This window comes from Tetrao urogallus, assembly GCF_951394365.1.
Source record: "Tetrao urogallus genome assembly, chromosome: 8".
In the NCBI taxonomy this organism is placed as follows: Eukaryota; Metazoa; Chordata; class Aves; order Galliformes; family Phasianidae; genus Tetrao; species Tetrao urogallus.
This window is the reverse complement of record NC_136821.1, coordinates 34,685,734-34,709,419: the sequence shown is the minus strand read 5'-3', so window position 1 is coordinate 34,709,419 and position 23,686 is coordinate 34,685,734. Positions and strand designations below refer to the sequence as shown.

General features: G+C 45.0%; 1 protein-coding gene across 1 annotated transcript in view; it reads right to left on the bottom strand.

Moving 5' to 3' along the window:
- Positions 1-320: 320 nt before the first annotated feature.
- Positions 321-23,686, bottom strand: part of DRC11 (dynein regulatory complex subunit 11) — a gene marked incomplete at both ends in the record, with an annotated part of 122,217 nt that continues 98,851 nt past the window's right edge. The window contains 8 exons of the mRNA XM_079538896.1: positions 321-413; positions 3,547-3,785; positions 5,573-5,750; positions 8,281-8,367; positions 14,212-14,411; positions 17,205-17,312; positions 19,435-19,517; positions 21,036-21,094. Coding sequence (XP_079395022.1) covers positions 321-413; positions 3,547-3,785; positions 5,573-5,750; positions 8,281-8,367; positions 14,212-14,411; positions 17,205-17,312; positions 19,435-19,517; positions 21,036-21,094 — 1,047 coding nt within the window. The remainder of the gene's footprint in view (positions 414-3,546; positions 3,786-5,572; positions 5,751-8,280; positions 8,368-14,211; positions 14,412-17,204; positions 17,313-19,434; positions 19,518-21,035; positions 21,095-23,686) is intronic.

Below are 23,686 nucleotides of genomic sequence, written 5' to 3'. Positions count from 1 at the left end.
GGGTAGCCTAAAAGTTGATGGCATGTTACAGTTCTGAGTAATGAACCCCTCTGCCCCCTAAAACCTCTCGGAATAAATAATGCTTGAGCAAGTCGATGGCCATTAACTCTTTATCCTCTGAGAGCTACTCGTCACACTGATGTCTCATCCTATTCTTTAACATTTAAGAATACATTCAGAAATGAGTTCTCTTTCTTTCAACTTGTGGTGCTTTATTCCAGAATGCCTGCTTTCCTAACATCTCCCCCTTGTCCAGCGATGGCCATTGCTGGACACAGAATTCTGGAGGAAGTTGGTGTTGTCTCTTTTCCTTCATCTTCTTATTTCTTTTTCCCTTTTCCTTTTCCTGCTTTCTCGCTCTTCGCCACTGCTTTGCTTCGTGCTCGACCCAGCGGTGTCTTGGCATACCAAGCCTGGAGAACCAGAAAGCATAGGTATGTTTTAATAATACTAAAAAAAATAATAATAATGAACAGTTAAGAGACCTTTTACTGCTGCAATGGAGCACTCCGTACAAAATTCTTAAAACCTTGGCCGGTTTGTGGAGCAGCAGAAATAAAACCCTTAGATCTCTTGAGGACATCATTATAACAAGAAGTATGGTGATTGCCTGCGTGAAGTGTGTCTCATTAACAGGAATACTTAGCCGGGCCATTTGTGTTGCTATAGTTATGGAAATGTTAGAACTTCTCCGATCAACCCTATTTCCAAGGCGTATAGCTCTTGTCAAAACCCTTTCTGGTCTGAAACTTGGCAGCAGACAAAGCATATGCTTCTCATGGTTCTGCAAATCGACCCAGACAGTTTTTATTTCAATGAGAGAGCTTAAGAAACCAAACAAACCCCGAACATTAAAAACCTGTTTATTGCTTTCAGATGCCTGTTCACAGTCCTGTGACTTGTAAATGGTTTTGGTATGGTCGCTCCGCACACTTGCCAAGCTCCTGGGCTGTAATGTCAACAAGGCCACGTTAAAATAATGTAAAATGAAAGAGAGGGCAGTGCTTTAAAATGAGAACTGTGTGGGAATTAGTCAATCCTCATATGTATATGCAGAACTTTATCAGCAAGGCCTGCCCACACCAGAGATTAACGTGCCACTAGGTGCTGACATGATGGATAAAACGCATTTGTTCTCATTTGGCTGTACTCTTCCATCTGAAATTGAAGTCTTCCCTCTGGCCACAAACCACTGTTTAATGCCACGGCTCTGTCTCCTCTGGTGCACGTTGGATATTAAGAACCATTTATTCTCAGAAAATTCTCAGTGCTGCAGTGGCACAGCTGCTCACAGAGGTCTTGGGGTCACCGTCCCTGGAGGTGTTCCATAACCATGGGGATGTGGCACTGAGGGCCATGGGCATTGGACATGGTGTGGTGGAGTTGGGCTTGAGGATCTGAGAGGACTTTTCCCAACTGAATGAATCTGTGATTCTATGAGTCTATGTTTTCAAATGCAACAAACTGCCTGCTAATGGGCATGCAAGGCTGTCTGCTTTTGACTTTTTGATTAGCAAAGCAGCTACCTGGTTACCAGGACAGCTATATGCTTTAGGGAAACTCCTGGGAAAGATCCAATGGAACAGGTTGCCCAAGGAGGCTGTGGATGCCCCATCCCTGCAGGCATTCAAGGCCAGGCTGGATGTGGCTCTGGGCAGCCTGGTCTGCTGGTTGGTGACCCTGCACACAGCAGGGGGTTGGAACCAGATGATCACTGTGGTCTTTTTCAACCCAGGCCATTCTATGATTCTACCTGGTCTTAATGAAGCCAGCTCCTCAGATACGGCTAAAAGAAAAGGCGTATCACTGTAGGCCACCAGCACCTGAGCTGGGGATGTAAGTGATGGACGGTATGTGACAGATCAGAGTTAAAAACCTTCAGGAATGACATCCGCAGCTCTTTGGTATGGGTTTTCCTACATCTTACACGTGTTTCATATCAGCCACTGCCAGGCAGAGCTGGAGTGCTGGCTGAGCACCCGTTGCTCTGTAGGACTGCTGTTATTTCTGTGCGAGGATTTGTATCAGTCCCACTGGGGCGATGATTTTTAATTTCAGGAACGTGGCGGATGGATAATTGGGCCAGAAATTGGAGTAAATTGGACAAAGAAATCACGTTATCACAAAATTTTTGCATTATTTATATTCATTTCGGAACGCTGGCGGAATATAAATGTCAAACAGGGAGATTCATGTTTCCAGAGAATAGAAATCAAAGATTCATCACAGCGCTAATCTTCACTTTGAATGCTGCTTTAAGTTTTAGCCACCCCGCTTCAAAAGGGACAAAGCAAAGCAACAGAAGAGGTCCAGCAATGGCAATGATTAGAGGCTCAGGAAAAGGTCCTTCTGTGTGCGGAGAGATGAGGATACTGAGTTAATTGATGCACGAGGCCATTTTGACGGTCCTCATCCCCTGTGTCATATTACAGGTGCCAGGTTCCGTGACATTTAAAGGGAAACAAATTGAACGCAGATAAAAGGAAACACTTTCTTAAGGGCTGTAATTAACGCAAGGAAACGACGGCCGTGGGGCGCTGAGGGCGATAGCAGCAGTGTTCAAAATGAAGTGCTGCCTGCGTGCTCCTTGCTGTACAAAACAGGCACGGCTGAGGGAAGTGGAACAGCATTCGTGAGTTAGACTTGTGCTAAATGCTAGCTCTTGTGTTACAGGGCACAAATGGATTACAACTCGGAGCTGGGAATGATAGGAGGTTTTTTTCTGCGCTGCAACACTGAACCATTAGCCTCTCCCTGAGGAAAGATATTGGTTTAGATAGGAAGCACGAGGAAAACAAGAGTAATTTGCCAAATATCACAAATGCTGCCTATGCTGAGTGAGCCAAATGGCTCAAAGTGGAAATTGGACAGCATTCAGCGGAGCTGGGAGAAATATCCACTATCATTAGGGTAGCAGTGAAGGTGGTTTGCACCAGGCTGCTAGGGACTGCATCCTATTTATTTGCAAGGTGCTATGGGGATGCAGAGCCAAGGGATGTGCAAAGAGCAGAACGGAAAGGAAACCTCTTGGTGGGAGACCTCCGTGGTCTGCAAGCATGTCCATGGAATCATTGAACCATGTTAAGCTTGGAAAAGCTTAACATTTCAGATCATCTGTAGCTCAATCCCAGCCCACCATGCCCGCTGACCATCTCTTTGCAGCATGACCCATGTGTATTTGAGGTGCGTGCAGCACACCAGTGTTTGCCTTAAATATTTTATGGCCCTGGGAGTGGAAACTCACTTTTTGAATCCCACAGACAAAAACTCGTGTGAGAAAATTCTCATTTGAGAAAACGTTAAGAAAAGGACTTAGAATTTGACCCCGAGGGTCCTGGATGTCCAAGCTCTCTGCCTCCTGAAGAAAATACAGCCAGGCTTACACTTGGCAGCTCCCACCAAGCAAAGATGGGTGCACCACACTCATGGCACACATTTATCCATGCATGCAAGGGCACCAGCAGAATGAGCAGATCCCCAGGTCAAATATGCCCAGACAACAGGGGATGAGAAGAGACAGCCAGTTAGCACAGCTCCTAGCATCACCTTAAACGTTTCCTCCTCCTCATTGTACACGGGGTTCTGGCTGGCCAGCGGGGTGAGGAACTCAGCAGTGCACAAGGGCTTCCTGGCCATCTGTAGGAGGCGCAGCTCGCTCAGCACTGCCTGCACTGCCCTCACGATGCAGCCCTGGGTGAAGCCATCCGACAGCTTGGCCAGGCAGCTGATGCTCAGCAGCTTGGTGATCTCTCCACCACGCTGTGTGATGGCATGTTTCCATAACACTGCTCAGCAGAGTCCAAAATAGAAAGAGAGAGAATGCCAAAGACACGTGTTAAGGAAAGCAGGAGAAACAGTTCTGCGTTATGGGCACACAAGGTAAAAATGGAAAGGGCTGCTTAAATAAATGAGTATACATGGAAAGGAAGCCAGTATTTCCCCATTTGGGGGTGCAGAGTTAAGCACCTCCATTAACAGCCTGGCTTTATTTGGGTGACCTGATGGGTCACCCTAAGGACAGAGTTAGGGTTAGGGTTCCTCCATGCGCATAGGGCTGGCATGGGGACTTGAAGTCTGGTTTTGAAGCCCAGTGCCTCCAGCTATGCAGGCACATGTTGTATGCAGGTGTAAATGTCTCCGTGATTGGCATTTTGCTTCTTGAATAATGGTGGACCTGCTTGTTTCTTGTAGCTGCAAGCTCAGACCAGTGATACCCGAACTGCCTGAGATTTTGCTGACAAAAATGAAGTTATCAGAGCAATAGTTTGTTGCTGTTGATGTGTAATTTGCAATCAAGTGGACTATCTCAGAGAGATATGAAAAAGCTGGGTGGAAAGCTGGTGTTACCAGCCTAATGCTTTCCACTGCACGTTTGCCACCATGCACAGAATGGAGTTTTCTGGTCTGTAGCAAAAGGAAGGTTGTAGTGAATGGGTAAAGTCTGTGCACTGTGGCTGTTTGTGGTTGTTATGCCATGGCCAAAAAAGGTTTTCATCAGTTCTCAGACTGGCTGTCAGGCACTGGAGTTTGCCATGATGGGAAGATGAGTGCTCTGTGCTGTAACGACCTTGTTTCTATTGAACTCCAGGGCAGGTACTGCCTTAAATGGGACAACATCAAAGAATTAAAACTAGAAATTTAATCTCCTTCAATATGTCAAGAGTTAACTTTTTGGGGCATTCTGAGGTTTGCAAGCTGAAATCCCTTCGGCTGGCCCTTCTGACTCCAAATTAGTGGTGAGAATCCCAGAATGTGACAGGTTCAGTCCCCAGGAGTGAACGTAGCTAAATTCAGCTGCTATCACCTCCTTTCTCTAGGTCTTATTCAAGTCCCTTATCTGTTAGCAATTAATCAGAGCTGTAACCTAACATGAAACACATGTTAGCCTGCTTAAGGACCGTTTCCCATCCACACTGAAAATTATTGAATGTGGGAGAGATTTACAACGTGCTAGACAGTCAAAATCTGTCTTGAGCTTGCCCAAACATGCATCATCTCAGTACCTTGGCTGCCTCTTTGAAAGGCAGCGCAGAAATGGACTTCAAAACACAGTTGCATCATTTTGTAACGAGATGAAGATGTGGAGCAATATTGTCTGGTTTACTCAGAGCACAGTTGTGTAGCAAGTTCTCCGGACTGAATGTGGCTTCTTTTCATTCTGTATTCTTCTGGGATATGATCCACCCAGTGGCATGGAAGGAGTCTGTTCTCCTTGATGTGGTGATCAATAGGGATATTCATGCTAGGAGCTTCCAATGGGAGAAATGTACCATTCAGAGTCCTGGCTTAGAAGTGTTTGGTGTCACTGTGAATAGTCCTAAATCTTTCTTCCACATCATCTTTAGACTGAACCTCAACGGCCCTTCTGCTTATGAGTCACCACATCCAGACTACACAGTACCCAGAAAAGTGTATTAAACCACATGATACAATCAGGAGAAAATGATACCTCTGGGAACAAAAGCCCATCTACCAGCCACTTCTGAAGGACGTGAACAAACCACCACTTTTCTTGCAGTAATTCACATTATTAAGTGCATCAGTAGTTGTCAGAAAGACTCGAGGTACTTGCCGAATCTTGAAGCATAGTCAGGCCGAGGGATCAGGATGATTTTTTGGTAAACTTTGCAGAAAGGTTTGATCTTGGCATCAAAGGGCCGGCTGGTGGTCCCCACCAGCAGCACTCTGTCCTCTGCTTTCAAAGCCTTCAGGAATTTGGGGAGAATCTTTTCCAGACGTTTCGGATTCATCTTCAGAGAGCGCATGTGAATGCAAGGGGGAAAGAGTTCTTATCAGTACTGACAATTTAGAGTTAATGAGGTGAAGCAACGACTGTAGATATGAATAATGTAGGTATGTGTGTTATACATAGACATGCTATCTGCAATGGGATTTGGGTTTTTTTTCACTAGTTTCTTTGCAACTTAGTACAAACAGGCTAGATGCTCAACCTGAGTAGAAAGCCCTTATCTTCTGCAAACTGATTTCTGCCCAGGGATTCGTGGGTTTGAGTGCTCGTGTTTTTTATTAGAGCATTTGTTGGCTCTCTCCTGGAAAGCAGGAAGGAAGCAACAACTCGTTTAAAGTAGGAAATCCTCATTTTTCAGTTCAAGAAATATTGCTTGGACCTGCGCACTTGGTGATCCCTAATGGATAGAAAGAACACATGGGTATGTAACCTGGCCTGGAATTCTCATAGTTCAGGAAGGTTCTCGTCTACCAACCCCTGCTGGTATTTTCAATATGAAAAACACACTCCCTGATTTCTTCTTTGATTTCACCTTGCTGGGAATCTCAGCTCTTTGAACTCGGGACTCAGATCTTTGTGATGATTGCTGTTAGACCTTATTATGAATATTCAACTCTTATCAACAGAACAGATGTCTGTCGAGCAGAACTTTTCACTGGCTACTTAAGTTTGATGAGGATCAAGTGAAAATTGGTTGGGAAAACTTCATCAAATTGCTGAGGTGTTATTCTGCAAATGAATAACTGGGTTAGGGATCCAGTGTTAGATGTGAAGGTTGGTGGCCCTGCATGTTGCAGGGGAGTTGGAGCTTGATGATCCTTGAGGTCCATTCCAACCCAAGCCATTCTACGATTTTACGTATTCAGAAAAGTCTGATGACTTAGAAGCCTCTCCAGAAATAACTGAGGCTTAACACCCCAGTCAATCACACTCAATGGAGAGCCTTACTCTAGGTGTGCGTTTTTTGCTATGCAGTTGGCAGCTGCCTCAATTTCAGACCAGCCTTTCTTATACTAATAAAGTGTCTTTTGCTTGGAAAATGTGATCTGTCAGAAGATGCAGAGAATTTTTAAAGCAATTGACTCCTGCCTCACAAAAATAAGCCCCAGTTTATCCCCTGCATTTAGAGCACTTAGAGTTTTTTGGGGGTGATGTGATATTCACGGATACCCATTAGTCCCTCTTTTGTTATGGGTGCTCATTGCTTAGCCTGTAGGAATCTTTATTTTCAAATCATAAACGTACTGGTGCTAGAGACAAGGGAAAGATTCCACTCTTGTGTCAAGCCTACTGACTGGCATTTGTGTGTCAGCAGCTCCTGCTACACTTTTGAAGGTAATGTGTGTCCAGAGTGCACGCAGTTAATGGATATGTACTGAAAGCTAACATTACCTCCTCCACCTTGAAAGAAATATATCAGTAGCAAGAGAACCTGTCACAGAGGCAAGCTAGGATCTCAGCCATCACGTGCACCTGAGCTGGAGAAAAGTGGGGTGAATGGTGAAGGTGACCCCTATTTGTTTGAGTGGCTTAACTGCTTGCATGTCATCCATGGCAGCTGGGTTACCATAACGTATTTGATATCTGACTGCTCTGCACCCTTTACAGAGGATTGGACAGAGACTGCTTTTTTTATTTTTCCTTTCAAAGCAGATAAAGCTCACGAGTGCTCCAGGCAACCTTTGGCCTCTAGTCTTCCTTTTAATCCCCATTTGCACTTGAACGTTCACTCCCAGTATAAGAACCACTAGAGGGCATCAAGCCCTGCACACCCATGAGCTCACGCAGCCCTCTCAGCACTCAGTGGCCTCATCCAACATGATACAGTCTTCCAAATCACCAGGCTCGTGTCCATCACACAGCCCAAACACGAAGCACATGCCTTAGGAAAAAAAGAAAGCTTTGATTTTGTGGACTATTTTGCAAGCAGCATGAATCTAATCAGGACTTCAGGTGAACGGCTCTCTGCTGCAGTGGCTGAGTTGCTGTGCCTATTGGGCAGTGTTTTAATTTTCTTTCTGATGGGGAAGCTGCACAAGGCAGGAAGGAATGGAAGCTAACAGGACTCCGGGGAGCCCAAAGAAAATAATCTGTAAACATAAGTGTTTAATATATGCTCTTCTCTTTCACAGTGGAAATTTATCCTCGTTACTTTATTGTTCACTTTGGCTCCATCCAATTTCTCAAATTAATAGACCCGAACAGTTTAAGCTCATCTTAACTTTTAGCTTCTTGCCTCGCGTTTTGAAATTCTCCATTATTCTCTCCTGCTTTTCAGTGCACTGATGAGCAGTGGCTGGACTATTTTTAAATACAGCAAATACGGCTGGGTAGGAGAGAAATGTGACTTCTTAAGAGCCCCTGAGAGGTCACAAGACTCTCTTAAAAGAAAAAAAACACATTAGTGAGACAAGCGATGATCAAGCAAGCTTCGGCGGGTCCGGTCATACCAGTATGTGCTGAGCTGAGAGATACACCTGCTCCTTTGTGTTGGAAATTATCAGCACCAAAATAAGAAAGGAGCACCTCACCTGTTCTTCAGCCTTGGGCACTGCTTTGTAGAACGTTTTCTCCGTGTCTCCGATCCACACGACTGAAGGCTGCAGCTGCTTGGCCACCTAAGAGAAAATGGGAGAGGGAATGCGAGAAGTTGATTAAAATGGCCATAATTTCATACCTGGGTGCCTATAATCACGCTTCTGAATCCATATTTCGGCAATTACAATTAGCTGGGTTTATTTTTTTCCCCCAGAAATGAGCAGCACTCGTGAGCAGCGTTGGCTCTGCTCGGTAGCGTTGGCACATCAAACGGATTCTGTTTAGGAAGCTAAAGGTGAGAACTCATCCCAAATTGGATCATTCTGACTGCTGTGCTTATGCTGCACCTCCCAACCCGAATTCGGCTGTGGTTCTGCAAAAAGGAACCCTTAAGGAAAATAAGCTGGCAGGCAATCTGGCTTACAGCATAACATTTAATCCGCAGTCAGCCCGAGAATTAAAATGGAGCCTGTTAAATTGGAAGGGGGGGGGGGGGTCAATAGAAACAGGCTTTCTGGCTCCAAAGTCAGAGCACTATACCTCTGGTTCACAGCAGGATGGCAGCAATGCTACAGGCTTCTTCACATCTTGCACTCTCCCTATTGCTATAGAAACGCCAGTGGTTTAGACATTCTGCTGCCAAATTTTAATCACTTTCCAGTGGCTCTCAGAGCTGTGCTGCTTTGCTCAGCAACAAAAGTGATGGCTTGAGGAATCAGTGGGTAACAAGAAAGCATTCTTCTGTCCTGCTTATTTTTTTTTTTTTCCTTCCCCCAGTTGAAGCTGCTGCTTCCAGGAAGGAAGCTTACAAAACCACTAAGTTGTATACATCATAAGCTCAGTGCCTGACTGACAGCTGGAGCAGGAAGAATTAAGATGTGAACATCTTCCTTCAAAGCACCACAGTTCATTTTTATGGCCAAGAGCACGGCTGCATCCGTGCAGTAAAAATGCATTGAAGAGAAGGGAGAAGAATGGCAGAGGAAAGCTGTGAGGCTTGTTTGCTCCGCTGTGCTGCTGATGGGTGAAGTGCAAACAATGCCATCTTTGGCACGTGGCACGTTATTTGCAGGAACGTGTCAGCCCTAGAATACATCAAGTGGTACCTCCAAGTTCATTGAGGAAAACAGAGCTTTCTCCTTTGTTGGAAGGCAGAGCTATTCAGCATTAATAATGAAACCCATAGGTGGTGTCGTGAGGAACACGATGAAAATCTTGCAGAAATGAATATGTGGGCCTTAGCAGTAATGTGAATGTTTATACATACAACCTAAGGGGTAACTTCTCAGCCCAGCAGAGCAGTGAGCAAGCAAGCTGGAGCAAAAGGACAGACTGAAATAGCACAGCTGCCCATCTAAGGTCAGACACTTCTTATCTACCTTTTATTTATCTATTTTCAGAGGTGTGTTTTACATATTCCTACACCACAGTCACTTTGCAAGGCACATCAGAGGGGACAGGTTTGCAGTTACACTGAGCAGAGCTGTATAGCAGCACCTCAGGGCTTTCTACTGAGCATCCTGTTAGTCCAGAGCTCACACACCTGCAAGAAATGCAAGCAGCCCTGCTGATTTGCACTTGCAGGTGAAGTCAATTAGCTCCTAGCTGCTTATAAGCAGTCTCGAAGGCAGGTGGAAGAATGCTGTGGTAGTGATCCTGTGCTGGAGCTGAAATGGGAGGATTCTTTGGATAACTCAGACTCACAAGGATCAGAAAGGTAGGTTGTTGTTTCTTTTAGGATGATATTTGCATTTTACGTGTTATGGAGTCTGTTTTGACACATGGAAGCTCTGAGTTAGAGACCTTCCCCAAACTCAGCACTGCTAAGGGGAGCTTTCTAACAGTGGCTGACCCGCATGCTGATGTGGGCTGCTTTTCTGCTAAAGCTGATGCAAAGCAATGCTGTGTGTTTTCTTTCTTTAGAGAACAGTCCTGTCCTGGTGGTTTTGCTCTGTATGGTGCCATAGTTGCATGAAGATAGAGAGCAATGCAGCTTTCCTGCAGTATTTCCTATATACCTGTATGTCTGATGCTGCAGCCCTATCTGATATAGGGAATGAGGCTGGGGAAGGTTATTAAGCTGTTAGCAGTAGCTGAGCTCTGCTTATGCGCTTCAAAGGGAGTTGTGATGTCTCCTCAGCAGGGCTGCTACAGCCTGGAGGGATCTTCCCCATTTGGCTCAGAGGTGGTTCTGTGGTTAGCAGCTTTCTCAAACAGCCTGAAGGCTTCAACCAACCTAGGGTTTCATTTTAACTCCTAAGGAAGAGCTCTTACCATTTTCACACCTGTGCTCTTCTTTTTTTTGTCTCTAGTTAAGAACACGCTCAGTGCCAGCTGCCTCTTAAATAGATGCTTCCCTGTGTGTTCTGGTTGGGGCAATGATTTGGATGCAGGCTGGATGTGGCTCTGGGCAGCCTGGTCTGGTGGCTGGTGATCCTGCACATAGCAGGGGGGTTGAAACTGGATGAGCACTGTGGGCCTTTTCAACCCAGGCCGTTTTATGGATGCAGGCTGCTTCATGCCTTTGTCTTTCCAGTGTTGGTAGGCAGTGATCTAGCAGCCCAAACACAGTGCATTGAGTTCTGTTGTCTTCTCCAGATGACAGATCAGGCTGCCAGGAGCATCTCGTTCACACTGCTGGCAGATATGCTGTACGTCCCCATGGAAGCGCTTAATCTGAATTATCCACAGACAGTTCGAATCCATGGATAATTAAACGTGCTGTACGTAATTAATTTGTAGCTGATGTGTTCTTAGCTTTGCTGCATTCTCCCTGGTTTGGAGGAGCTGCCAGCAGATGGCTCCTTCACCCTTCTAATCCTGCCCAGTGTCAGCAGCTGGTGATATTTATCACCCTAGGGTTTGGGTTTCTAGCAGGCTGTGCTGCAGCAAGATAATAATTGCTCCTGGAGAGCTTGAGGCAAGGCTGATAGTGCTGTTCCCACGTATCAGCTGTGATGGGAGTCCCTTTTGATGGTGAAATACTCAGTGCCCTAATGTAAACCATTCCTGATACTTCAGATTGTCTTAAAAATGACCGGCCCAAAGGGACAGTACAGCAGTGGTTACAAATGAATGAACTTGATTCCGTGGGGGGGGGGGGGGGGGGGGAACCTGGCAAAGTTTTGTTGCCTCTCAATGCAAGGATTATACCATTTAATCTTAAATCAACTCAACCACTCTTCTTTTTTTTTTTTTTTTTTTTTGTGTAAGATATTTGCCTCTGATGTCCTATATAGCATAATTAAAGAGCCTGATAACGCAGTCTACTGACAGTGATGGTGATGAAACACCTGCAGCCTGCTTGCACTGCAGAACTGGTCAGTGGAACTTGTGCACAGAGCTGCTAATCCCCACACTTCTGTGCTGCTATTTCCTCCTGACCAGCTTCCCCAACCTTTTCACCTGGTCAGTGCTGTGTCATTCTGGTAGTGATTAACCTGGTGGCTGCTAATGGGGGACCTCTTTGTGCCTTGATGAGAGAGCTAACCCTTGGTTGGTACAAGCTGGCAGAAAACTCCATTTGAATTCAAGCTGCCTCAATGTATTGGAAATGTGATTTTAACTGAAATGTTCCAGAATGCTTTGGTTTGAGCTTTGCGTCTCTGTTTGAGACAGATCCTCTCTTCCCAGTAGAAGAGCTGACTTGGTAGGTTTTGAGTCTTTATGGAGAATGCAATTGCTGGAGCTTGGTGTTCCCAGCTTTTTTTTAATAGCTTTCCCATTCAGGATTAACCTTCCTTCTGTTTCTTTTAAATAGGCAGATTGAAATGTGGGGGTTTTCCTGCTCTGGTATGAGAAGTCATTACCCTCATGTGACATCTCAAATGCATGCTTTGAGCAACACACACGTCTCTCTTTTGGATCAGGGCTGGTATGTCTCTTGTTGTCTCCTCCCAGAAATAACAGAGGAAAAAAGAAACAGATTTGGCTCTTGAATCTGAAATGAACGAGATCTTCATTTTTTCCAGTGCTATTCACTGGTTCAGGGCGTCTCTATGAAACAACTGCCAGCAGCCAGCAAACAACTACAGAAGTTGAAGAAAGGGGTAGGGTTCCAAGCTGCCAAGGACAGCTTAATCAGCTCTGAATGATGGCAGCTGGAAATGTAGATCAGAACAAAGATGGGAGCTGACCTGGTAGTACTGACCAAGCTGGCTTCCATCCTGGCTCTGAGAACCTGTGCAATCCAGAATAGTGAGGGGATTAGACAAATGAGCAACGCAGCCATGGGGATGGCGGTGGTGGGGAGAGGTCAAGCTGCCAATGGAATTGGGAATAAAAATTAAATGTAGCTGACTTGAATGATGCTGAGGCAGGTGTTCTGACATTATGAATTGGTAGGGGAATTAAAATGCAGATGAAGTATCCTCTGGGAAGAGGGAGTGTGCTGTGCTATTTTCTGTTCTTAGAGGAGTGGAGTTTGGGGCAGTGCTGCTGCAGTTGGAACAAGTCACCTTTTGGTAAGCAAGTGCCTGGAAGCTTATTCCAAGTGACTGACTGTGAGCAACTTCCATCGTGGTGCTCTGTGGAGGAGCCCCAAAGTATCATCCCTACTTCAGGAGGGTCTGCAGTAGAGAAATAAATTTGGGTTGTTTCTCCCTGATTTTGGGGATTTTTGGACAATGCTCCTGTTTGATTTCGTACAATCTGGAAAAACTAAGGGTTTTTTAACAGATAAACATGGATGCAAACTTGTGTGTATATGTATATAATGTGTGCCTACATGTGTACACATGCTATATATACTGGTTGGAACATATATATTAAAAAAAAAAAAAACAAACCCAAAAACCTCCTTAATTCACTCTGCTGGAACCTTCTGTAGGATGCTGCCCTCCTTTCTCCTGTGTTTAACAGCTCTGTGCTCCAGCAGGGACTGGATGGTGTGTGTGCTGTGCCTGCAGTCAGATGTGTGCTTTGCTAGTGATAAGGGCACAGAAAGTCAGCAGAGAAGGGTGAAAAGTGGGGAGGGAGTACTAGCTGAGCCTGGTGACACAGGGAATGCTAGATCCAGTGTTAGTGTTATAGCCTCAAAGGGCAGCTTTTCCCCAGGCACTGCTCTGACCAGCAAGAAATGGGCTCCTTGGGGATTGCATTGCTTTTAATTGTGAAACCTGTCTCCTGTGGTGAAAAAGGCACCTGCCACAAAGCCTGCTCTAAAACTGGTTTCAATAAAGTACATCTGATTGAATCCCAAGGAAAGCCCATTTGAATTCAGTCTTTTAGCAGGCCTTTGGTGGGGGAGAAATGCTGCATTGGGCTGTTCCTAGTATATATGCTGTGTTTCTTTTTCCTAAGTGCATTTCTTCTGGAAATGTTTACCAGCTTCCTTCCTTAGCAGAAATCCTGCCAGGGTAGCATCTCTTCTTACTATGAGGATTTGGAATATGTTCCTCACAGCTCATATGCTTTCTTTCATTTCCAGACTTCTTGTGTGTTTCTGTTAATGTAATCTTGAACTGAGATTCTCTCTTTTCAAAAGCTTGCTGATAGGTAAACAGAGAGCAGTACAGGAGAGAGCTGCTTTGCAGCAACAGTCCCAGGGAGGAAATTTGTGACCACCTCCAGTCTGGTATTTGATTAAATGCTGCATGGAATGCATTCCTGACTGACGTGCATATAAACAGAAAACTTTTTATCTGATGCTTTTCATATTCGAGGTAACATAAAGCTTGTAGAAATGTTGATGTGAAAAATATGGCCACTACAGGGGATTTCTCAAGGGGCATTTCATCCTTGGCTGTCAGCAAGTGGTTTGGGAGGCATGAAAGCAAGATGGGAATTTCAAATCTGGATTTGCACTCTTTTTATGGACCTGGTGTAGCTGGTGTACCTGCTGAAACAAAACTCGGGACCAGGAATCCATCACAAGGTTGTTTTCTGATTATTGCATCTTTGGTAGCAGTAAACAAGCACAGTACCTTGAGAACCATGTGGAGCATCATCTGCAGGCCGTTCTTGCCTGGGTACTTCCTAGTGATGTTGGAAGGGGAAAGGTTGAAGAGGTTGGCTCCTGTTTCTGTGCAGATAGCATGGACCAGCATCTTCTTTCCAACACCAGCAGGGCCAGCTAGTAGCAAGGCTTTCACCAAAGGAGCCTTCTCGTGGACAGTTTGGGAGCCTGTAAAAAGTCATACGGTGCTGTTATTGCTTTCATTTAAGTCTTGCCATAAAGGTAATGAAACAACTCTACCTCTTCTCTTCACATGAAATATTTTATAATGCAAATTCATTGTTTCATTAATATAGCACAAGAGCTGCGGAGTTGATTTCTGTGTAACCAGAGCTGTGGCAACAGCACACTTGAGTGTACAGTTGCTAACTGATGTCGAGTGAAGGCCTAGATAGAGGCATACCCATGGCTTTAAGCTTAGCATTTGTCAGAGCAAGTCTTCCTGCACTTGGACAAAGGTGTAGATTCATGCTGCACGCAGGACTAGCAGAACTGCTTGCTGCTGTCTGAAATGAAGCTTTCCAGCTTCCCCAGCTTTAGAGAAAACAAGCTAATGGGACTGTCTATTACTGCTGCATTTGTCAGTGATTTTGAAACCAGATGTTACCATTGCACTTGTTTACTTTCTATCTGCACCTCCGTTTTTAGGGCACTTTTCCTCTCCACTGAAAATGAGTAACGTTTCAAACTGACCACCCCACTTAGGTTAGCCCTGCTCCAAAATCTTTCATTGCTTATATTCCCCCCGTGCACTGCTGCTGCTGGGTGGCATCAGCTCATCTGCAGAGCAGCACATGTTATCCTGCAGCCTGGAACATGGTAGCTGCATGCTGCAAAGCAAGTGAAATGTCTGCTTGCAGAAAGTGGATCCATCTTCTGTTCCCTTCATTTCATTTGGGTGAGCATTTCTGGTTGCTCTGCTTTGCTTGCAATGGGTGCTCAGTACTTCCAAGTGTGCCTCGTTGCCTGCTGTAGGTAAGTTCAGTCTGAGCTGTAAGATATCTGCTCCATCACCTGGGAAAGCCTGGCAGAAATGCTTGTAGCATAGTTCAGGTGCTTGATGGTGATCGAAACTCAAGTTTTAAGAACTTCCTTTCAAAGAAGGGTTTCTGATGAGGCAGACAGGCAGGCAGGAGTGGTACTGAACAACAAATCCAGTGAGGCTCCTTATCTGTGTCCTGAAGGCTGAACACTCTGCCATGGATGTCAGTGATAAGTGCCATTACTTCAGCACTGTGCAGGATCCAGAGAAGTTGTCAGGCACCCAGCCTTTGGTACAAAATGACCAAATATTAATAATCTATTACTCTTATACATGGATGTGTTATGGAGGGGAGTAGTGAACTCCTCTGTGGTTGAAGATGAAGTGTATCCTCTACCACCGTCTCCTGCTTATTTCAGCTGCTTGTGTTCTCAGTGCTGTTTCAGCTGGAACTTTCCTTGCTATCAGGTGAAAATCTCAAGAATAAACTGTACACAGTGATATAATGATTAACTAGTTCTGAGACCAATTAAGTGAAATGTCATCCATAACGGATTGCCCAGAAGGTGAAACCGTTCCTGAGACTTTCTTGGCTTGGGAAATATTTTTTTTTTTTTTATTCAAAGACATTTTTCAAACTCCTATTTCAAGTATGCTGTTTGCTTAACTAGTCCAGAGTCTCTTCTCTTTAGATGTTTTTGCCAGTTTCATAAATGGTAGAAAATTTACAGGCTTTCTTCCCCCCCCGCTTTGGGAGTGTCTTGAGGCTTGATTTCACTCGATTAGATGGTGTTAAAACATAACCTTGGAGTTATCTGATATGTGAAAAACCACATGGAGTCAGTGAGAAGAGGGATAACAGCTCAAGTCTCCCAGCTGACTGCAGTCATGCCTGTGGCCAACCCCTGAGCGTTACCCCGAACCAGATGGGAAGACTTTGGCTAGGGAGAACAGTGCTGGTGCTGGTAGCATCATGTTCCAATAACTTGACTCTTCAGATTGAGCTGATAAGCAGAATGAACACTTCTCTTGGGGATAAGAGATGTTTCTCCCAAATCTCAGATGAAGAAGGGCTGTTGCACTGAACTTTGGGGCACGCTGAGCTCCTCTGGTGGGCACTGGGTCCTCTGGTGCGTGCATCCCAAACAGCCCAAGTGATAGTCTTTCTGGAAGGCATGCAAAGGGTGGGGAGAAGCAGAAGGCTGTGTCATCTTTGCTCCATTTGACAGAATGGGAAGCACTGAGAAGCTGTTTTGCCCATATTAAGGGGATGAGCAGACAATGACACGGCCTGGGGGTGGATAAGGCCAGTTAAAATCTTCCCCAAAATCAAACCACAAATCGAAAATGATGCGAATGAAGTATAGGAGGCCCTTGAGGCAGGCACTTCTTGCAATCAGTGGAGCTTGGCTTCGTGCCATTCCCAAGCAAAATATGAAGCAGACTTTGCATTAAAAATGAACAACCTAACCCAGCAAAGCTTTGCTGGATGCTGCTTAAGTCTGGCGTTAAAACTGCAAGGGCATATTTAAGTGTTCTCTCAGATGTCCAAAACATGCTCAGACTAATTCCTTAAATGATTGCATTGTTTGGTACTGAGTAACATTAGCCAGCTTGTAAAAGGTAAATTGCAACCTTGGCCCTTCCCTTAACTTGATTAATTTTGATCACTGGAGCTTGTTTTAGCTATTATCTTTCCCAAGTGATTTCTTTTTATGTGCTGCCATTCACAAACTGTTAACATGAGAACAGAGATGGTATGGAAAGGCAATACCTGACAATAGCATGTGCAAGCTCCTCGATGCACTATTAAAATGATACGGTCTTCACTTGGAATGCCTAATTGAAAAACAATTACCCTGCAAAATGCTTTAGATTACCATTAATCAAGCGCTGTCAAAGCCAGTAAAAATGCATGTTAGCAACAGGAAGCAAAGCTATCATAGCCTGCCTTGCAGTGATTGCTGCAGTGCTCTTACCTAATGGCAGTATTCCATACAGTGCTATTAGCTGTCTGATATCGGCAAGAGAGGGCATGGGCTCTAGGTCCACCTGATGCAGAGTGGTCCCCAGATAGCTGTATTCGCCTGTGGGGAGGAAGCATGGGATTAATCAACGTGACACTGCATTTTTATAAGAAGTATAACTCGAGGAACGTGGAACTGCCATGGGAAATGCTGAGCCATCATGGGATGGGTTCTCAGATGGGGGCAGTATTGGGAGTGTGACCCTGAGGCATTGGAAAGGGGAATGGAATGAGGAACACTGAACGCACTGTGTGTTCTCCCTGCTAACTGGGCTGTAGGTGTTCAGTCAGTCTTGAACAACCTTTTCAAGAAACGTTGTGAGGAAGAAGAATTAATAGTGCTGCAAATCACACCGCTGGCAAGTGGCTTCCAGACTTGGGGTTTTGCAGAGCTGGGATGCTGGTGAACTACACTCTACCAGAAGGATTTTGGAAAAGCAGGAAGAAACTAACACCTTTTCTCCTGACTGTGGCTCATCTCAGCTTCGTGCCATGTGAGACATTTAAGTGCTTCTCCTCATTTGGTGGGGATTTCACTTTGAACAAAAAAGGTGAACTACAAAGCCAACCCCAAGGAAGCGAAAAATCACTGACATTTACTGAAGTGATCTAATCTTGCCTCAGCTCTTGTTACAGAGCTGTGCTCGCATTGCTTGACCTGTCAAAGTCCATCTGGAAGGTGTGTTGGAAACCAAAGAGCCAAAAGGACAGGAATACTTGTGATAACTGAGTTGGTGATTGTTTCTTAGTGTAAGTTGTGTAATCATGATGAATACTGGTGAAGAATAGCAGCATTTATGTTCTATTGGAGATAAAAAGGGGAAGCACGAGGGCTTTCAGAACTGGTAGGTCAACATTGGCCATATGAGAGAAGTAGTGATTTGGGGCAAAAAGGCAGATGAGTTGTGGTGCAACTGCCCCTCCCTTCCGAAGGATGAAATTCACTTCAGGTTTTATCTTTTATTTAAGGAGAAATCAAAAGAACCGGATAGGAATTAATCTTCACAGATTTAATTAGAAGGCATCAAAGGGTTTAATTGCAACTGAACATAAATCACAGCGGATATTCTCTGACTAATTTAGATAAGGTCACCAAGAAAATTAGTTCAGCGATGTCGGTTTGTCATAGAGAGGGACGTTTTGGTGTCTTTACTCGCTGCGCAGCACAATTCCACCCTTTGTCCTTTTCCTGGGAGCTGGGAGTGAGTGACCTTCCTTGGGCTGCAGCCCTGTAGGAGCAGAGCAGGTGAGGACTGATTTTTCTGCAGGCTTTGTGCCCTTGGATATTTAAAGGGAGAAATGCAGCATTAAGAAATTACTTTAAAGTCCAAACCTTGCCCAACTTCAAACACTTTCTGTTTCTTGTTCTGGCAGCTTAAGCAGCATGACTGCTGTTTGGAAAGGCTACACAGCCTGAGACACCTTGGTACTATGATGCGATGGGGACCTGTCATAAGTGTGGGCAACCAGATGGGCATTGCTATACTCTGCATTTTTGTGCCCAGGATCTTCTGCTGGCAAGGAGTGTTATTGATGTGACTTAGAGTAGACTTTGCATAGCCAAGAAGCCAAGATTCAAACCTCCCTTGACCTTGAAGATGGCCCAAGTTCACCCCAGCTCGCTTCCCAGTCTGATATTGTCTGCTCTTAATCGTTATCTGTTGGCTAAGACATGCTCTCCAAACAACTGTACTTGGGATGTCTGCTGGATAGAAGCGAGTTTGGGAAGGACAGACAATACTGGTTGGGCAAGAGGATTCTGAAGTGCAGAACTAGGCAGAGGGCCTTCCATTTAAACCAAGGCCCAGATACATCTCAAGGTTCAGGCAGGTGGAGGGAAGGGGCTGAGTTCTTTCTACCTACTGTGTGCTCCTGAGAGGGCACCCTGGTTACACCTCAGATGGCTTGTGCCATCACACGCCACCCAAAGCCTCCAGGTGCTTGGAAAGAGCACCAGCTCTACAAGCAGACCCAGGCTTCAGGAGCAGAAGTGAAAAGCATGAGGCACCCCTAAGGAGCAGACATGATTTGCATACGTTGCTTTAAGGTATTCAAGTAGGAAAGTCCTGAAATTGTAATTACTCTTGAACTCATTCTTGACAGGAAACAGAGGTTGGTGAACCTTGAACGGCTGAGGTTTGGTCAGATTAAACATCGTATTAGCTGTAAAAGGTATACTTTACCAACATAGTCGGAGAGATTCACTAGCTTGGCTTTTATTAGTACTCCTTCTTCTGCCAGTTCCCTGTACAGAGAATCGATGGTCCTGTGGGCAAGAGGCATCACTCAGAAGTTCTGGGGCACTGTAAATAGAACCTCAGTCCTTCAGCAGCTGAGCTAGCTTCACAGTTATTAATGCTTCCCCTGCTTTATAAATGTACCTTGAAGCCCAGAGTTTGAGGTGATCAGCTCCATCAATATGCAATCAATAAGCATCGCTTCGTACGTTACAGCAAAGAGTGCTTTGCTCCCTCTTGCACACTCCTGCACTGCTCCCATTACCCACTGCCAGGTGATGTGAGATCAGTTATGACTCATGTAATAGACTTGTTCATTAATATCAATTACTGGGAAATTATTTTTAAATTATACAATAATAGCAATCCTAACACTACTATACCTATTCACTTAGCTCTCCAATTAGTAGTAATTCATTAATTCTTCCTGGAATTTATTCTGTTTGCAATAGAGTCACCTCCAGTCAGGAACATACTGGCAATGACTCAAGCAATCAGTGATCCATCTACTGCAGTGTTTGGGTGAAGATGGCCAGAGGGTTGGGGGAAGCCATACAGTAGAAACTGTGACATAACTTGTCAAGGGAAGGGTTTCTTCCTGTCTCTGCCACTGGTTGGTAAGATTCAACATGCTTCATGTCTGTAGTCAGTTTCCTCCTTGGCCTCTCTTTTGGAGATCCATCTGAATATTAACTTCAGTGACATTTTTTGGCCTTAGATTTTACGCATTGACACTGATGCAAGGACTTTATGCAATGATTGCAGCTATCTGAAGTTCTTGTTATACTCTTAGTGTAAATAATATAGATCTGAGCCTTTTTAGGTCTCTTACCATATCTGTGCTTTTCACATTCTCTCATTTCAATATCTAAGCTTTTTCTTTCTGCTGCCCATCTCATTGGTATGTCTTGGTATTGCTGCAGTAAGAATACGTAATAGAAGCTCTCAGCTGGACAATAATATTGTCCCTATATGTATTTGAGGACTGTAGCCATTTTCCATTTCAGCTGGGAGGCTTTATGCTTATGCATGCTAGCAGCACAATTGATATGGCAGTAGTAATAAGCAAACACAAAACCTCAAATCCTCCCAGTAAAACAAGGTTGTTCAAGAGAGCAAGGATACACAGAAGGCTGTGAAGTCCTCTAGAACTGTTACTGATAAGACTGATTTACACAATGTGTTTTACCTCTGAAGTGTGACTTGCAGAGCACAGGGCTGTCTGCAGCCTCCCTTATCAGACTGCAGCTGAGAGGGGAAATCTGCCAGCCAGCCCAACCACCAGGTGCTTCTGCAATTGTTAATAGCCTTGGGAGGCCCATACTCTGTTCTGTACCTGTGACTCTACAGACTGGGAACAACCACAATGAAGTTAACAGAGACTAGCTCAAGTTGCAGAATGCACCTTAATTTGTGTGTGGTGCTGGAGGCAGGCTGTGTACCCTTAAAGCAGTGTTCTTTGCTCCTTTATTTGGGGAACTGTCCTTTCTGGAGGGCAGTGGAGAGGTAGTGGTGGTCTCAGGTAGAAAGGTCCTATCTTTATTTACCTGTCAGGAGTTAGATCTTCCTCCAGCTCAGATATTTTCCTCTTCCCCGCCTTCTTTTTCTGAAGACCACAGTGAGAGGCAGGAATTAGTGGCATTAGTACAGATATAGATATATCTACTTGAACCTACTCAAGTAACATGAGGACCGCATCCGTTATTTGGACATGATCTTCATTACCAAAGAACCCCAAAGGAACAATCATATCCTTGGATGCTATTAGGTGAGGAAGTCAAAGTCGTACCCCTGTGTATAAAAACACAGGGCATGTTCTCATTTGGAAGTGCCTCACTCACAGGAGAGGTGAAGCAGCTCTGGCTTTACCCGTAGGAACTTCTCTCCCTCGTTCCTGGAGCGGGCATAGCCTTAACCTACAGAAGAAGAAGGGTGTGGGATCCCATCTGCTTCTGCAGACACTGCTCAAGTTTTTCATGTGGTGTTAAAATACACGTGCAAGTAGCATCCCTAAGGTTCCTCTGTGTGATCAGGACCTGGAGACAATCCTCCACCCCATCCAGCTGACTTCCCAACCTGTAGGCATCCCTTCTGCCCTTGCCTTCCTAATGCCTTGGAAAAGAATCTCGAGGGGGTCAGAAGAACATGACCTGCTCTTCTCTTGACATTTTCAACATGCTTTCACTATGGGAAGATGCTATGTCTTAGGTGGCTGCATTCTTTATATGCTGATGGGGAGGAGGAGGAAATAAGAGAAGGAAAACATAGTAAGATGTGAATCAGTAGCATCAAGCTCCTCCATTAATTACGGCTTAGGGGATATAAAATACAGTTAGGGGTAATTAGCAGTGGAGAGCATCATTAATCCTTGTGCCATATATCAGCACCCAACACTGGTGTGCATGCAAAGTGCTTCAGTGGCACTACACACACAGGACTTGTTCTGCAGCTTAAATCTAGGCATGCACTTAAATGGGTAGTAGGTCAAGACAAATTTTTTTTTCTCCTTAGAGTGTGCAAATGGGCTTTTCTCCTAAAGAAAAGAAGCAGGAAGGACAAGGCATGTGCAATGCTGCTTTAACGACTGAGGAAGTACTGAGATGCCAGCAGTTTATTTCTGTGCTCCTCCAGCTTTGCCTCTTTTAACCTTTCTTCCAGCAAATCAGAAGCTGCTTATCGTGGGGTCTGACTGGGAGGAAAAGCAATTTCTACCTATGCGAAGACACTAAGCATATGGTGAATTTATTGGCCAACTGGTGGTGTCCTCAAGGCAGCTTCACCAATAAATGCAAGGCAAAACTGTACTGTGCAGTGGAAAAATGTGTTTTCCTAATCACATCAGCATTTAGGGGGAATTTGGCAAACACTGAGATGTGATAAAGGGAAATATGAATTGTAGACAATGGCTTCCCTCCAAAATGCCTTGCTGGGAGCTGCTTTTACTTAGGAAATGATAATGTTTAATGAATGTGAACATGCTCGTCGCTTATAATGGAAATCTCCTTGTTCCTATCTCTGAAATGTCAGTCTAGTTTCTGTTTAGCCATCCGTTCACTCGGTTATTTTCTGCTTTGACACATCACTGTTTAGTGAACTGCGTTTGTCATTACTTGGCAGATGACAGAAGACTCTTCTGTGCTCAATGTGGTGTCTTGTCTTGCTGTGTGGGCTCAGGAGAATGTTTTCAGTAGCTCAGAGGTTGCCATGAGCAAACACGGCCCTGGTTTGAGACTGCTGCCAACTGGGGGGGGGGAAGCAAAGAGAAGAGAGTGCTCTTGTTGTTCATGGGAAATGAGTGTCCCAGTCTGTGAAGTGTTGGGAGTGGGTCCCTTGGATCACTTGTGATGCTTGGATAGGAGGCTGAGCTTCACTGGCTACAAAAAATCCAATGGGCGTTGTGAATCAATGTCCTCAGACCTGTCCTGTCTTCAATTCTGGCCTTATTGCAGTTTTGCCCTTACCAAGTCTTACCAAGAGTCATGTCAAACTCTTTGTAGCAGGTGCTACAGTCAATCTTTCCTGGATTGAATCATAGAATCCTAGTATGGCCTGAGTTGAAAAGGACCACAGTGATCATCTGGTTCCAACCCCCTGCTGTGTGCAGGTCACCAACCAGCAGACCAGGCTGCCCAGAGCCACATCCAGCCTGGCCTTGAATGCCTGCAGGGCTGGGGCATCCACAGCCTCCTTGGGCAACCTGTTCCAGTGCCTCACCACCCTCTGTGTGGAAAAACTTCCTCATAATATCTAATCTAAACCTCCTCTGTCTCAGTTTAAAAACATTCCCCCTTGTAATTGCTTTGCTTCTGCCTGGCTGCATCCAAGTGGACATCCAAAGCTTCGGTGGGATGCTAGCAAGGCATGGGCTGCTTTACCTGCAGTTGGATCCGAATCCAGTCCTTAATTCCTTTGGGGATTAGAGCAGGAAAAGCAATGTAATAGATGAGAGAGCACTCAAATGCAACTTCCATGTCAGTGGCTGCAGACAGCTATTTGTTATCTCCTACGATGGGTGCAAAGGCAATGTAAAGACAGCAGGTCTGCAGCAGCGTATGAGTCTTACACCTTCAGCCCGCTGATCCACGGCCTGCAGACAGTGAGCTGCCACTGCATCATGCAGAGATGCACCTTTGTTTCTGTTGCGTATTCATTCCCTCCCCTGTGAGTGTCTGAGGATCAGGAGCTGCCTGGAGCACGT